Below are 15,354 nucleotides of genomic sequence, written 5' to 3'. Positions count from 1 at the left end.
ATGGTCGTCTCCGCAGCTACTCCGTCCAGTTGCCAGAGCTTGGTTGCTATGGACACAAGGAGTACTCCGCCGGAGTGAGGAATTATGGGAAGAGGGACCCGAAAGAGCTGTTTGATGTGTACTGTTTTGCAAAAGAGCTGGATGGTACAAACACACACACACACACACACACGCACACACACACGTTTACACACACACGCACACAAAACACATCAAAACTTGTCACAGCTTCTGGCCTTCACTTGGCATCATATTCTGTTACAACATGAAAGGACAAGTCGGTGATGTTCTGTCCTTTTTTGTAAAGTATTTTTTTATAACTTTCAATAGATCCAGAAAAAAAAGACAAAAAAAAAAAACAAAAAACAAAAACTTTGCTTTCTCTACAAAAGTGCTTTAATCTGTGCCTGTAAATAGTCCTGAACGATGCACCAACTACACACGTTTTCAGTAACGTTTGTTAAAATCTGTAGTGCCGAGCTGTTTTACAAAAGAAAAAAGAAAAACTACACATTCGCACCCTCATTTTAAAGATCTAAAGATTTATCTTCATTAGCAACCGATGGGCTTTAGGCTGAGCGCCATGGTCACGGTAGGAAAGTTAGAAAGTACTGAGAGATGCACACATTTGTTGAGAATAACAAACACAATATCACCAATCTGTGTTAAAGGCAAGTGTTCTCTTGCTTAGAATCTGACACCTCCTCCTCCTCCTCCTCCTCCTCCTCCTCCTCCTCCTCCAGGTGAGGTGTTTCACTCCTCCGTCCCAGGCAGACTGTCTCTGTCCTCAGCCTCAGACCGCTGCGTGTCCCTCGGGGGGCAGCTGGCCACAGTGGGGCAGATGTATCTGGCCTGGAAGGCCGGCCTGGACAGCTGCGCCCCGGGCTGGTTGTCTGATGGCAGCGTCCGCTACCCGGTGGCGTGGGCTCGCCCTGAATGCGGAGGGAGCCTGCTGGGCGTCCGCACCGTCGCACCTAACACTACTGCTGACAACGGCACAGCGCTGTACGATGCTTACTGCTACAGAGGTATGGTACAATAAGAGGAAAACCACTGAAAACCACCGATACATAATGATATTACTGCCGTCTCCCTTTTTATCGAAGTGTTGGTGTTGCTGTGGGAGCGTTGAATGTTATTAACGTTGTAACAGTAACAATAAATGCAATTTGCAGCTAATTTCTGATCCACATTGGTTGCGTTTACACCACAGGAACTTTCCCCCAGGCACTTGGAAAGTTTGGAGGAACTCAGTTTGCTCCACCACAGGGACCAGAATCTAAATTAAGTTCCAGTGACATTATTTCAGAAAGTCCCTGCTCAGAGGGTACTGCTCTCCGAAAGTACTGGATCTTTGTGGTTGCAGCGCTGAACATTTCTCACTGGACAAGTACTCGGAGCATTTTATCTCAGCCACGATTTTTTTTTAAAAATCTGCAGCCACAAACCAGATACTTCGAGATACAGAAGAAAAGTTAGACAAGTTTAACTAATCTTAAGACCATGATGGAAACTTAGACAACAACAGGCTGAAGGAGCCTTTTAGTTCCTTGAAAAGTTATAGGTACCTTGGGAGAGAATGCAGCTACTGTCTGTTCTTTTACGTCAAGTATCTGTGAAACTGTGGATCTGTGGGTTGACAGAAGGAGTTGGAGAGAGAGAGAACGAGAGGACACGATGCGTTCAAGTGCAATATCTAGACGCTCGACTTTTGTTCTCTATTTGTTGACTGCTATTCGCAAATTCCTGTGCAAAGCTTCGAGACAAACTTGATCAAATCCTTCAGCGATCAGCATCTGAGCAGAAAATCTGTTTTTTTCTAGGTAAAGTGAAGAGTTCGGGCTCCATCGCTGATATCTACACCTCCCTGTGGAAGCCCTGGAGCTACCTCACAGCCTCAAGTGACGATGAGTCCGCAGGGACAGACAGTACCGGCGGGACTACACTGCAAACCACCACTGCAAAAGGTTTTTACATTTTCTAGGATTAGATAGAAGACAAAGGGATCAATAAACTGATGGGTATACACAAATACAGTAAGATTGAGTGCATGATTTTGCAAATACGTCCCTTCAGGGTCGTCAGATGGCAGCGATCTCTCACCTTCGAACTGGACGGGATTGGTCGACCTGGAAGAGGAGGTCTCCCTTCACAGCACTGACGCTTGTAAGGCTGATTTCCAATTATGTATAGTGATCATAATAGAATAGCAGATCTGTGATAACAATCCATCTGATTGTGTCCTCAGCCTCAGACCCCTGGTCCTCAGAGTCCTCAAAGTCATTCGTGACCCTCCAGATCATCCCAGGACAGACCCTCTTAGACTGGGGCGAGCCACTGGAGCACGGACCCGACTCAGAGGAGTTCCTCAGACCGCCAGTCCAACCCACTGCTGCTGAGAAGAAGGTTGGTCTCGGGGTTAAGCTTTCAAAAAGCAGCATCACTGGACCAGCTAAGTTTATGTCCAAACACTTTATTCATGATTTCAGGTGATCTCAAAGATCGTCAAGTCCATTTGGAAGCCTTGGAACTACCTGGCGGGGAGCGAAGACGAGGAAGGAACCCAGTCGCCAAGTGGACCAGCAGCGGAAGAGGTGACGGCCATGAAGAAGACAGACGAGGGAGCGAATTCATCCCGGACATCATCACCACGTGAGTTCATTTATCTTATCCAAATGTGTAAAATTATATGGTTGATCATGGCAGCGTGAATACAAAAAGGGAATAAGAAAGAATAAACTTCAAAACCAAAGGCGGATGGCAGCGCATGTTTGTGTGCATGTAGAGAAGTCTGTACATATTTCTGTCCAGGCACTAATTGGCTCAAGTCTGTGATGTTGGGGAAGCATCAGTTGCGAAAACAAGATGGGATGATACGTTAATTACAGTACAAACAAGCCCTCGGAATGAGGTTCATTAGAGGAACGCAGCGTTATTGAGGGATAAAACTGGGAGAGCAAAGGCCTTGAAGCTCTGGTATTACCGAGCTGAACGTGTCCAGAATCAATTCTCTTTTTCTGTAGGAACAGCAAAAAAAAAAAAAAAAAAAAAAACTGACTCGAAGTGAGGTGACAAATTGAAGCCACGCTGACCTTTTCTCTGCAGTTGAGCCCGACTCTTCTGGAGGGTCGCTAACAAGCCGTGATTAACAACAGCTGTGACAGCTGACGAGCTCCAGCTGGACGCAGTGATCTCGTCTCACTCACCCGACGTGTTTAACCAGGAAACAAAGGAGATAAAATCAAGTGAAAATGTAGAATATTAGAATTCAGTTTGTACAATTTAATTCATCACAGTTACGGTGAAATTATTTGTACCAGTCCAGAATGTAAGTGCAAAGGTCAGTCAAAACAGAAAAAAGAAAATAGGTTCCTATTCTCATATTAAGGTGATGACTATATAAGAAATCTAAAAATGTCCATGGATGGAAATCAGCTTTCAGATGCGATTTTTTTTTTTTTTTTCTGACCCCTTTGACATATTTGATGCTGGGATTAACAGAATGAATATAAGACTGTGAAAGTACATAAAACGTACCAAAAAGTCATGAAGTATCAACATCTAGATCTGCATCGCAGAAGGAGAAGTGGAGTGAAATTTGGACTCATATTTCTTCTTTTTCTTGGGGAAAGACTGGATCTATTTTCAGCAGCAGACTGAGCAGAGTGGGCTTGAGAGATGTTTGTTTTTTGACCCGTGTGCAGCTCTTAATGCTGGTCAGGCCACAAACTGTATCTGGTATTTCAAAATGCATTAGCCACTAAGTTTTTGCTGTAAATTCCACCCAAACACCAGACGTTTGCCTATTTGTATCCCTTCATGACAGAACAGCTACCTGTTTTATTCTCAAGTTTCCACAGCTGCTCAATTATTTCCTAACTTCAGTTCTTGTTTTCTGTTGTTCATCTGTGTTTGGTGCATCCTGCACTGGCAGGTCGTAAAAATTACACAGTAAATTGAGAATAATCGGTATATAAAAGCTTTCCAATCGAAAATCACAGTGTGAGGTTTCGGAGCACAGCTGAGGTCATTTACCTACGTGACGCCCTGTTATTAAACTCTCAGGCACATGTTTTATGGTTGGAAACAACAGCGTTGCCTTCAAACGCGGACGCAGGCAGCTGATGGATAAAAAGTGATATCCGACTCATCGGCCTCGTGTCCGCGGGGTCGGCCAGGTTTACAGCTATTTACGTTCTGGCTGTGGATAAAAGTGGTTTCCAAACGGCAGGCATCTCCGCTCAGTGTTTGTTGAAACTGCGTTACAGGGTTGTTGATTCAATTCTGAGGCAATATGTGAAGCTGCGGTGGTCTTTAGTTTCATTCTGTTTCACCTGACCGTGAATGTGTGTGTGTTTCCGTCTGTCTGTGTGTATCCAGAGCTTTTAGACTTTCACCCACGTATCTTTCCTCTGCGTTTGCTTCCTTTAGTGAACATCGGCTGTTTTAAATGACACATTTACTGACATTTTTGCACTAATGCCTGTCAGTCAGCCTCAGGTTTCAGTTTGTTTTTTGTCTTTTAGCCACATATTTGAGGGGCAAGTGGTAAAAAAAAAAAAAGATTGTAGAAAGTAGACACCAGCTGCATGCTGTCGTGAAATGAAAAGGTCACTTTATCAGGTTTTATCTACCTTTCAAGGGGGCACTTCCCTTTCGAGCATGGGGGCACCAGTGGCCACATCAGATAATCTTCCATCTTTCAGACTGATGTCTTGGAGAGCGGAGTTCAACCGTACTGTCCCTCTGCAACACTGTTACATAATGCTGTGTTCAGGTTCATATGAAATGGACGGTTGAAATGAGCTTTCAGAAACTGACTCGGCTGTTGTCATGAACGTCATCAACGAGGTAGCAGCTGAGACGTAACATTGTTCTGAATGTTCAGTCCATCGCCTGACGCTCGCTGGCACACAGTTCAGTGTAGCTCACCGGTGTCACTGCTTTTGTAATAAAACAGCTTTCATTACTTCACCTATCGCTTACTTCAATTGCTCCCTGCTGATATTTCTCCCTGTGATAATAATGTATGAAGCTCCGCAGAGGGAAACGTTCAGCACCGTTCAGCCCTGTGCTTGTCCGTGGAGGTTTGTAATGCCAGCGTTGATAATACTGAAGTGTAGACGACGGCGGTACAGTGATGGAGAAAAGCAGCTGACGGAAAGCTCAGACTGCTCAGAAGTGTTTGTTTTGTTTCCCTCGGCAAAGCAGAGAGAATCCATAAGATGATTTTTTTACTTTGTTCGTTACGCTTGGCTTTCCCTCTTTGCACTATTCTCGCTGTCTGCAGTTGTTGCTGTCCTCCTGACTCCCCTCTTTTCTTCTCTTTTTCTTTGTGTCCTCCGCAGGTTTGTTTTCTTGGGGAAGTTCATGGTTCAACGGTCCCACGAGGGAAAACTCCGCGCCAGCAAGTGAAGAATCACCCACTCGTCTGGCATCCACTCTGGCCGCCTCCAGTAGCTCAATGACTACAGAGAGCACCAAGAGCTCGGAGAATTCAGAGGCGCACACGTCCACCGCCTCCAGCCCTGCACCTGAAATCACCTCATCCAGCGGGGACGCCTGGGTCCGCGTCGAATCGGAGACGACAACCCAGTCGGCCGACAAGAGGGAGGAGACGGTGACCTCTAGAGCTGGTAGAGGCAGAGGAAGAGGGAAGAAGAACCGTGGGGAGGACAGGAGCAGGGGGGAGGAGAAGGATAAAGGGAAAGGAGAAGACGAGGGCAGCGGGGAAATCACCGGCGCCGAAGCAAAAGGGGAGATCCAAGTTTCTCGTCGACCAGTCGGAACGAGCAAACCAAGAGAGAGATCCAGAGAGAGATCTAGAGAGAGGGGGCACCGGAAGGGACAGACCACCACGACCACAGCCACCACAACTACCGCCACTGCTCTGGAGATCACGGTGGTGACCACAACTGGTTCAGAAAGCACAGATTTATCTACACCCGAGTCCCCGTCGACTTCACCAGCGCAAACCCCATCAGCATCAGTTTCACCAGATCTATACCAGTCCCCCTCCTCATCTCCATCACCATCGCCAGCTGCCACTGCGTCCCCGTCCCCTTCCCCATCTCCCTCTCCATCCCCTTCCCAACCATCCCCATCTCAATCCCTGCTCGAATCCGAATCGCCCTCCCCAGCCCCTTCTTCATCCCCATCTCCCTCCCCTTCCTCACCTCCATCCTACTCCCAAACCTCAACCAACTCACCTTCACCATCGTCAATCCCTTCCGATTCCCCATCTCAAACGGTTGGATCAGGAGGACCGGCCCCGTCTCCTCGCTCAGACAACTCCTCCAACCCCCCGACATCACTTAACTGGGTCCCGGTGGAGAAAGCGGTCCTGAACGGCTCTCGGGATTATCCTCCAATACAGATAGGACCCCCAGATGATGAGGAGCCCGCTTGGTCTCACGCCGTGGGCTCGGGGGCCCTGTTACCTGGCAACATGGAGGAGGAGAGCAAAGGAGGAGGGGTCAACATCACTACCATCACTCTCAGCCCAGCAGGTTAGCACTGTCTGCTTTCAGATGCTCTGTCATCCTGTGTGCGTCCGTGCATCTGCATACTGATTTTAATTAATCCACGACGAAGGCAACGTTCCAAAAAAAAACAAAAAAATGCACTTTTTTTTTTATTTGAGCGCCTCAAAGGGAACTTGTTTTGTTTTTGTAGTTAATTGCTGAGATCTGTGAATTGCTGGAAAGAGTCCGATGGGGCAGGAAACAGGAGCAGTCAGATCATCAGACAACAGGTTTTAAACAAATCCCCAGGGTGAACAAACCGTATCTGGAATGGAAAACAAAGGCAAACCGAGCAATTATCACCCACGTTGCCAGTTGTGCATACATATTAGTGATTATTGCTGACATTTGGGATACTTTAGCAAACATTCCCCCCTAATGGATCAGATATTCTGTCTAAGCTGTTGTCCTTTATCACGACTCATAGTCACGTGTTCACTTTCTAATACATGACACTCACCAATCCACGAGTAACATCGTGAGGTGGCCACTTTTTTTTTGCTGTCTTACTGGGAGATTGATGGAGGGTCTAGTAGAGACACATGCTGGATGTGGTGGAAGTTTCCTGGTAACTCGTTGTGGTTACATATTCAGCTTGCATATATTAACCTTTGGAAAACCTACGTATATTCTTCTCTGAGGACTGAACATACCAGAGGCTGTCTGCTTGTTAAAGGAGACGTACAATGTCTGCTCTGATTGGTCAGCTCACACAGGCCTGAGCCCTCACTGCTCACTAGGCCTCCACTTGTCTTCTGTCTTCTTTTTTTTTTACCTTTAAGACCTTTTACATGCACAAGAACATTGAAAAAACACTGACGGAAAGGAAAACGCAAAAAAAGCATTGTAGGTCTATTTTAGAGTTGATTCACTTTCTTGCTGAGAGTCAAATGAGTAAATCGATACCACAGTCACCACAGGTTAGCTTAGCTTAGCAAAGGACAGAGACTGGAAAGACAAGGAAACAGTTAGCAAGCAAGCTAGTCGACAAAATCTACCTTTCACATCATAAACTGTGTTGTGTAGCAGAAAGGAATGTGATGAGTAAAGTAATGATTATGGAAAAATTATCAAAACAATGTAACTTTTTTAAGAAGTTGATTGAATTGCTTAAGTAACTGGCCCAGCACGTGTGTAACCTGATTGCCTAACTCTCTATACTCTGATAGTTTGTGTTTCTTGTTGTACTTTGTCGCAATTTGACTGCATGTCTCATAAATTACTTTGGTAAGTACATGTCATAACCAGCAGCAGTGAACACAAGTGAAAATAACCATCCTTAAAGATTTACTTTTCGTTTCCTCCCCTGACCGCGCCAGTGGCGTATTTATCCAAAAAAAAATGCAGTGTGTTTTCCCCCGGGCTGCATACCTTTTTATTCCCAACATACACAATCTGTTGATTAAGTCTGCAGCCCGGCATATATCTCAGTGAAGCTCCTGGCTGGTGGGTTTACTTCTTATTTTCCGCTTGATAATGAGAGCTCACGCTGGAAACATCCTATCACCCGGCATTTGAAAGCCCCGTGGGCATCACGCTATCACACAGTTCTACGGTGATTTATTTTGCTCCCTTTGAAAGCGGCTCATGTCTGCGGCATCCGCGGCTGAGCCGACTGCTCGGGGTGTGAGGAGTCTGCGGATGGAAAACAGCTGTAAACTGTATCGACAAGACGCCGAGGGCAACCATCTGGGCTGCCGGTGTACAGTATGAGGGCTGAGTGATTGACTGAGACCCTGGAGTCATGCAGGCAGAAGGCCATAAACACACAAACACACAGCGATATCTTTGCTACACAAACAGAACGAGGCTGTCGCAGGAGATTCGACCAGAATAATAACTTCCATCTTACATCTCTCTCTCTTTCTCTCTCTCTCATGTACACACTCTCTGCTTCAGTGCCGTCCCTCGTGGATTGGTTTCATGGCGGTGGTCAGTATTTCCACTCCTGACTGGATCACAGAGCACTTCATCAGTCAGTTCAATCAATGAACTAGAGGGGAGGGGGGAAAAAAAAAGAAAAGGGCTCAGGTTGCATTCAAGGACCTTCGTTATCACAGCATATTGTTCTTGCACACGTGCACAAACAGCACAGGTGCTACCAGCTTTCTCTCCACCCTCTGCTTTTTTTAAAGATTTGTATCGCACCACCTTTCTGTAAGATTTAAATTGCAGCCGGTTTCTTTCTTCCCACCTTCACAAAAATGCCAGCGCCGCCTGTGAGGTCGAAAGTGCTTATCCGGAAATCATAATTCCAAAGTAAACCATATTGCCACCGTATCTCTGCCTGTGATTACTCAAAGCAAAGGCTGTGTTTGATGTTCGGATTAATACTTTGAGGTATCCCAGCGTTTCCCGTCCTATCTCTGTAAACTTATTAGCTGGATTTTGCTGTTGCCAGCTTATTGTTGTTGTCTGTGCCGGTGGTGTCGGCCGCTGTGCAGGGCAGGGGACAGTCCTTCTGTCAGCTCCTTCTGCAGACTATTGATTTTTCTGCACCACTCGCTTTAATGAACGGCCAATCGCACTGGGTCTATCTGTCACACGCACGCACATGCGCACGCAAGCACACACATATTGTACTAGTAAATCTGCTTGTCATAACAGTTGATTTTTGTCAAGGCGTGCCGTGACCTTGACTGATGCAGAGGGTGCGAGTGCACTTGGGCCTGGACGGATGTACATTAAATGGGATGCATGGCTGGTTTTAGCACCTGACTTCAGCAGAATTCAAACCACGAGCAGGGGGTTCGTCCACAAAGCTAAACATAAATCCATAGAGCTGATGCTATTGAGAAATCTCCCTCCGTGGTGCTGCGGCGCTTGTGATTGAAAACCCTCAATCTCGTTTCTTTCTTTTTTTTTGCCCAGCGCTGCATCGCCGGTGATTCAGAGGATGTGAGGGTTGTGATGTCTGCTTCTGGCTAGTTATTGGACAGGATCAGGCTCAAGGCTAATCATAGCCATGGTATTGATTTTCGTTCATCGCACCGTGTAAATACAAACCTACACACACACATACACAGCGCCAGCCTCACACACATCGCCCTCTCCCCTCCATCCCAAGCAGTCCTCAGTGTCAGGGAGCAACGGCAGAACAAAGACTCCCACAGCCGAAGCCTTTTGCGGCCAGGATGAACGAGTGGTGGTTTTCAAAGACCTTAAGTTGCTATAATGAGCAGCTCAGGGGAGAAACACGTGGTAGTGTGTCAATTGATATGGAAATGTCTAATTGTGGAAGGGGACCACACACACGCACACATTTAGGGGGTGAATAGCGGGGCCGAGGCGCTCGCCGGGAGGTCTGCTCATTTCTGTTGAGGATGGCTAATGTCTGAAGTTCTCACGCTGCCCACTACGCTCGGCGGAGCGAGCCAAGGCCTCGCTTTCCATATGGTTACCATGACAACTGTGGCTGTGAGTGGATGGCGGGGTTGAGGCTCTCCGGCTTCTGATCCCTTTGAAAAGAGGCAGAGTGTGAAATGGATATGCGTGTGCTGTATTGGCTGAGCTGCGACGACGGGAAAATTGGGGCGCGGTGTGTTTCTTCTGAGTCACACATTGATTTCGTATTTGTTCGCCATCCGGGCGGGAAGAGAGGGGAAATTGTGTTAAAGCCCCCTCCAACTTCAGGGGGATCACCACAGGAATGAACATTTTTAAGCTTTATTCAGGCGGTGAGTCGAGGTACACCTGTTTCATCCTCTCCAAAATGAATAGCATTCACAAAACTGAAAGAAAAAAACACTCTCCTTTTGCAGTACAACTAATTAGCTCTCTTATTTTGAATCCCTAAATTCCCCCTCCACCCCCGTCCGTCTGTCTCTTTCAGTGGAGGTGGAGCCCTGCGTGACAAACCCGTGTCTGCACGGAGGAAAGTGCCTTCCTCAGGGAACGGGCTACAGCTGCTACTGCCCACAAGGATACGCTGGGGAGAACTGTGAGATTGGTGAGTGGTGCTCACACACACAGACACACACACACTCACACATCCCACACAGACACACACACACACGGATGCATCCACACAGCGGCGTAATAAAGTTGGCCCCGCGTCAGTCTGCTCATATTGACGTTAAGGCTCTCTAACGGCTTATTGGCAGGTCAAAGGCCGAGCTGTCCATCACATGGAGAGAGGAGGTTGAATGGAGGCTGGGGTCAAAGGTCACTCTGTCGGAGTGTAGTTCTAGTAATGGTCCCTCAAGGTCAAACCATCGGTGGCTTTGGTTTCCGCAGTTTTTTCCCTCTCCACAAATCAAATTCCTGGCCCGAGTGGCATCACGTGGTTGGAGAAAATTAATGATCTATCTACAGTCTCCTGAATTTTTAAGTCAAATTGATTTCTTGTCCCCCCACAAAACACCTAAAGGTTTTGGAATCAAGTCAGAGCCTCTCTTACTTTCATCATGGCTCGGAAACTAAATCGTTTAATGGCGGAAATCCCAGACTCGGATCAGCAGCACAAACGAATCGATTGTTCCTCACCGAAGGCCTCTACATGCCCACCGAAGTTCATAGAAATCCGTTCATAGGATTTTATGATTTGCTGCTGACAGTAAAACCAACAGACGGAGAAAACTCAAGCTCCTGATGCAGGTTTATAGATGGTGCTGATCGCTGCTGTGTGTGATGAGGTTTCTGATCAGATGCATTTTTATTGGTAAGGTCACGCAGAACAAAAGCCAACGGTAACCCGCGAGAGCCGTGAGACGAAGACGGACAGTATCTGGTCTCAGAATCTCCCAGATCAATTCTCCTTTATCTACATGTCATTTCCTCTCTCTTTTCTTCCTGCTAATTTGTCTTTTGTCTTTTGGTTTCATGCTTCTGAACAGAGGTGAGACTTCATTACAGAGGGGCCAGACGTGATCCACAAATAAACATCTGCAGAAAAACAAAAATAGATGAAACTGTGTTGGGAGCACTCCAAAAAAAACATTTGACCGGCGCAGTTCGAGTGATTCCCAGTCGGATTGTGTTTTGGCATAAACAGCAGATGTCACTTGTGCCGACTTAAATTGCTGTCTGCGTGGCGGCATGCAAACTAAATATTATGCGGACCACCACAATAGACCTGAGCGCCGTCCACACCGAGAGGAATTACTATAACTATTGCTTTAAAAGTCATTCTCAGTGAAGCTCTCACAGAAAACGGTATCGCCGGGGTCACTTTCAGAGCGATCTGATGAACGATAGAAACGCTGACAGCCAATTAAAATTCCCTCTGAATTCACAAAGCTTCACGTTCACAGCTTATAAAAATGAAATGCTTATATTATGTAATGTTAGGCTGCAAATGAGGCATGAGAAACGCAATTTTATCCAAGATACTTTCCCCACTGGTCTTTGACGCTGTCTCTGAAGTTTGTTTTGTCTTTACTGGTGTCCTATTGGACAATTATCAGGTTAATTGATCTAAATCATTAGAACAATACATCTAAAAGTATGAATGAAATGTATCTTCAAGAGATGAAGACTCTCTTATCTCTCTTGGATTTTACCTCGCTCCTGTCAGCTTTAAGGGATTTTTTTAAAATCCTCATCCTTGAGGGTTTTTTTGTGTTTCTCTGTGCAGTTTAAAAAGAAGTAGCAGGTCATTAAAATCCATTTTCCTTCGCTGCCGACACACTTTACTATCATCAGTGTGGATGCTCACATCGTTGTCTTTATAGTTAGCGTTATGTAGTTCTTAGTGTGGACGACCCTTATTACACATATTTTTCACAAAGCTTTTAGTGGCTGAATTGACAGAAAAAAAAGGTGCCGTGCCGTCTCTGAAAACATGTATGAGCCGCGAAGGATTACATTTAGATTCAACGCGGCATCTCAACCATAGATTTCAGTTGTACCTGCTGCCTCGTGAGTCACTCGCACTCACTCACTTTTTGTGTTTTGCATTTTTTTCGCCTCTATAAATGTCTGATAATGCAGAAGCCCGACAGGAAATGAGAGACGAGAGAGCGGTGCGTGGCACACAAAGAAGTCCAGAACCAAAGAGTTTCTGTGGTTTTCACCTCGATCGTTCAGCTACCAGCTCGCCCTCTGCACGCCATTTAAAATGAAATGCTAAAAAAATGCAGCCATGAACCACTCAGAAAGACTAATTCATTCCATTTGCCACCTAAATGTCTTGCTTAATTCATGCTTTAAATGCCATACAGCTCCGTGACTCACTCACATACATCCACTCGGGTCTTGATCTGTTCTCAGGACTCGTGGAGGACGGTGTTATTAGTAACGCCTGTGTGCTTTCCACTGTGTCAAATCAATACTGGCCGTGTTAAAGGCTCTTTTGAACTGCCATTCATCCCTCTGTTGCACCTGTTAGAATTGAACAAGTTACAGCTTCATCACTAATTTCCGGCACTTGGAGTCTGATGACATCGTACGACTCGCAGTGCATCTCTGTCCAACTTTAACTCGATCAGAAAACACCTGAAAGCACCATTTTTACAAGTCTTTGGATCGTTTCATAGTTTCAGCTCACATTTAAATCCATACTGAGTTCTCTACCACATGTTCTGACTTCAGAAAGTTTCATTATGTCTTCCCACGTTCAGCTGCACAATGACCAATATGAAATTAAAGAACATTTGTCACATTGTTTTAATATCCGTGCACATCGCAGATGGTGTTTGAAGTCAGCGCGGCTGCTTTAAACAGGATTTACACATTCATGTGGTGAATACCTTGTTTTTCCAAGTATTTAATTTTGCTGGATCATCCAACAGCTGACATTACATACCAATACTTATCCATCCCAAAGTGCCTCTGACTTTTAAATCCAAAACTGTGCCTCTAATGCAGCGACAGTTTTGCAGTGCGAGCTCCGGCGGGCTCCTCTGCGTCCCACCTGTGCGGAGGCGACTGTCACACTTTGACTCGCAGATATAAATCTGTCTTGAGGGTCCTAATTTGTTCCTTAACATATGCTGAGCTCATTAAGCAACCACTCCTCAAGGAGGAGATCGGTTTATTAATAAATGAGCCACATGCACGCTCATCAGTATTCACGGTCCCGTTCAGGCACCTTGATGCTGAAATTGACAAGTTTTGTGCGGCGTCACAGCAAGACGGACAGAAGGACAGACAGTCAGACTGACAGGCAGCAGCTGATGCGTGGGTATGCTGCAAGGCTTTGTTATGGATTTGCAGAATTTGCAGTATTATCTCTCCGAGGAGCAGCTTCCCCTCTGCATAATGGATGAGAGGGACGACGGGATCAGACTTTTTTTTTTATATATCAAACAACAAAGAGCTGCCGTGATTTGAATGGGGAGAGGAAGCTGGTGGTGTGTGTTTAACTGTGAACCAGCACATCTGGAGTTCCCTGAAGGTCACGCCAGTCACGATTAACTTGGCGGAGTTTCGCATTTTATATCCACGACGATTTCTTTTTTTAATTACATGTGAGGTTTTTCTGTCTTCGAACCACTTATCGTGTGTTTTCCTGTAAAGAGTAAAGGGCAGCTTCATGTTCCCGGAGGAGCCGTTTTCTCCACTGTAGAGAAAATAAAAATAAAAAAGCTTCTCCATCATTTTGCAGGAAAACCCAGCCTCTGCACTTTTCCGGCTGAGCACACTGACGCATGATTTTCAGATGAATTTCTCATGCTTAAACCCTGTAGAGATTATCTAAAAAAATTGGAATCAATGCGTTTGGCTGAGTTTCACCCACACGTTTTGTTTTTTTATCTTTCATAAATCAAAGTTTGATACATTTATGTATTAAATTACTAGTCCTTGATTCATATTATCAAGGTTTTCATAAGATTTCAACTTAGTTTTGTAACTTTGAAATATATTCAATTCTAGTCTAATATCTTCCACATTCTCATTAGTGCAAATTTTCAAATTAGATGATTTAAAGGATCCGTCCACCTTAAAATAAAATTCATTCACAATCTACTCACCCTCCTGCTGATGGAGCCTCAGGTGAAGTTTCGCAGCCCACAAGATATTTCTGGAGCTTCGCAGCAAAACAGCTCTGCAGCAAAAGTAGATTAGAGGGACAACAGAGAAAGATTCATCATCATTCAGCTCGTCCAGTATAATCCAAGAAGCCTGCAGAAGTGCCGTGATCCTGATTTGACTGGCAGACGCGTTCGGTAGGCTAAAAACGTTTTGCTGTGAATGACGTCTTTTCAAATCAATTTTCTGCAGACTCAGTTTAACCCTAATCCTTTTATGTATTTTTCATTTGTTTTTTCTTTCTTTACATTTTAAAACATCTAGTTCCAGAAACATTTTATTGGATGACAAAACTTCTCCTGACTTTCCATCAGCGTGAAGCTGAGAAGATGCGACTGCATTGTCGTGTTTTGGGGGGTTTATCTTATACTTTAAGCGATTGAAGCCCACGAGCCAGGAAATTCAAAGAAGGTTATTTCTTCAGTAAGGAAAGTGACATTTGAAACACTCTCAAACCACCTGTGCTCTTAAATTTGCTATTTAATCCTGCAGACTGATTAAATAGAACATTTGACTGATCACAACTTTGAGCCTGCCGGAGGAGTAATAAATCATATTTGCATAAATCTCTGATCTGATTTTAGTTCCAGTATCTGTCCTCAAAAAACATTTCCCCTCATTTTCCTTCATTAATCTTAAAAGAAGCTGCGGTCTCTCAACAGCCTCCGCTGTCAGATTAAAGTAAGTCAAACATTTTAAAAACCACGGCACAAAAAGAAAGACGGAGAAACAATCTCACTTGGTCTCGCACCCGTCGCTGAAACGCACTTTATTGATAAATAACAGTTAAATCCGGATTAAAAGTGAAAGCTCGCCATTCAAACACTCAGTGTTTGGTAATAACTGCCTGAAATGTCTT

At 45.2% G+C, this 15,354-nt stretch overlaps 1 protein-coding gene across 1 annotated transcript in view; it reads left to right on the top strand.

Annotated features, from left to right (window-relative positions):
• The window catches only part of LOC119011222 (neurocan core protein-like), a 47,942-nt gene that overhangs the window by 23,055 nt on the left and 9,533 nt on the right, over positions 1–15,354 (top strand). Inside the window, exons 6-13 of the mRNA XM_037084167.1 lie at positions 17–144; positions 744–1,028; positions 1,824–1,967; positions 2,077–2,166; positions 2,249–2,406; positions 2,490–2,652; positions 5,349–6,509; positions 10,357–10,473. Of these exons, the coding sequence (XP_036940062.1) occupies positions 17–144; positions 744–1,028; positions 1,824–1,967; positions 2,077–2,166; positions 2,249–2,406; positions 2,490–2,652; positions 5,349–6,509; positions 10,357–10,473 (2,246 nt within the window). The remainder of the gene's footprint in view (positions 1–16; positions 145–743; positions 1,029–1,823; positions 1,968–2,076; positions 2,167–2,248; positions 2,407–2,489; positions 2,653–5,348; positions 6,510–10,356; positions 10,474–15,354) is intronic.

This window comes from Acanthopagrus latus, chromosome 21 (genome assembly GCF_904848185.1).
Source record: "Acanthopagrus latus isolate v.2019 chromosome 21, fAcaLat1.1, whole genome shotgun sequence".
Classification (NCBI taxonomy): Eukaryota; Metazoa; Chordata; class Actinopteri; order Spariformes; family Sparidae; genus Acanthopagrus; species Acanthopagrus latus.
This window is presented reverse-complemented; position numbering and strand designations above follow the sequence as displayed.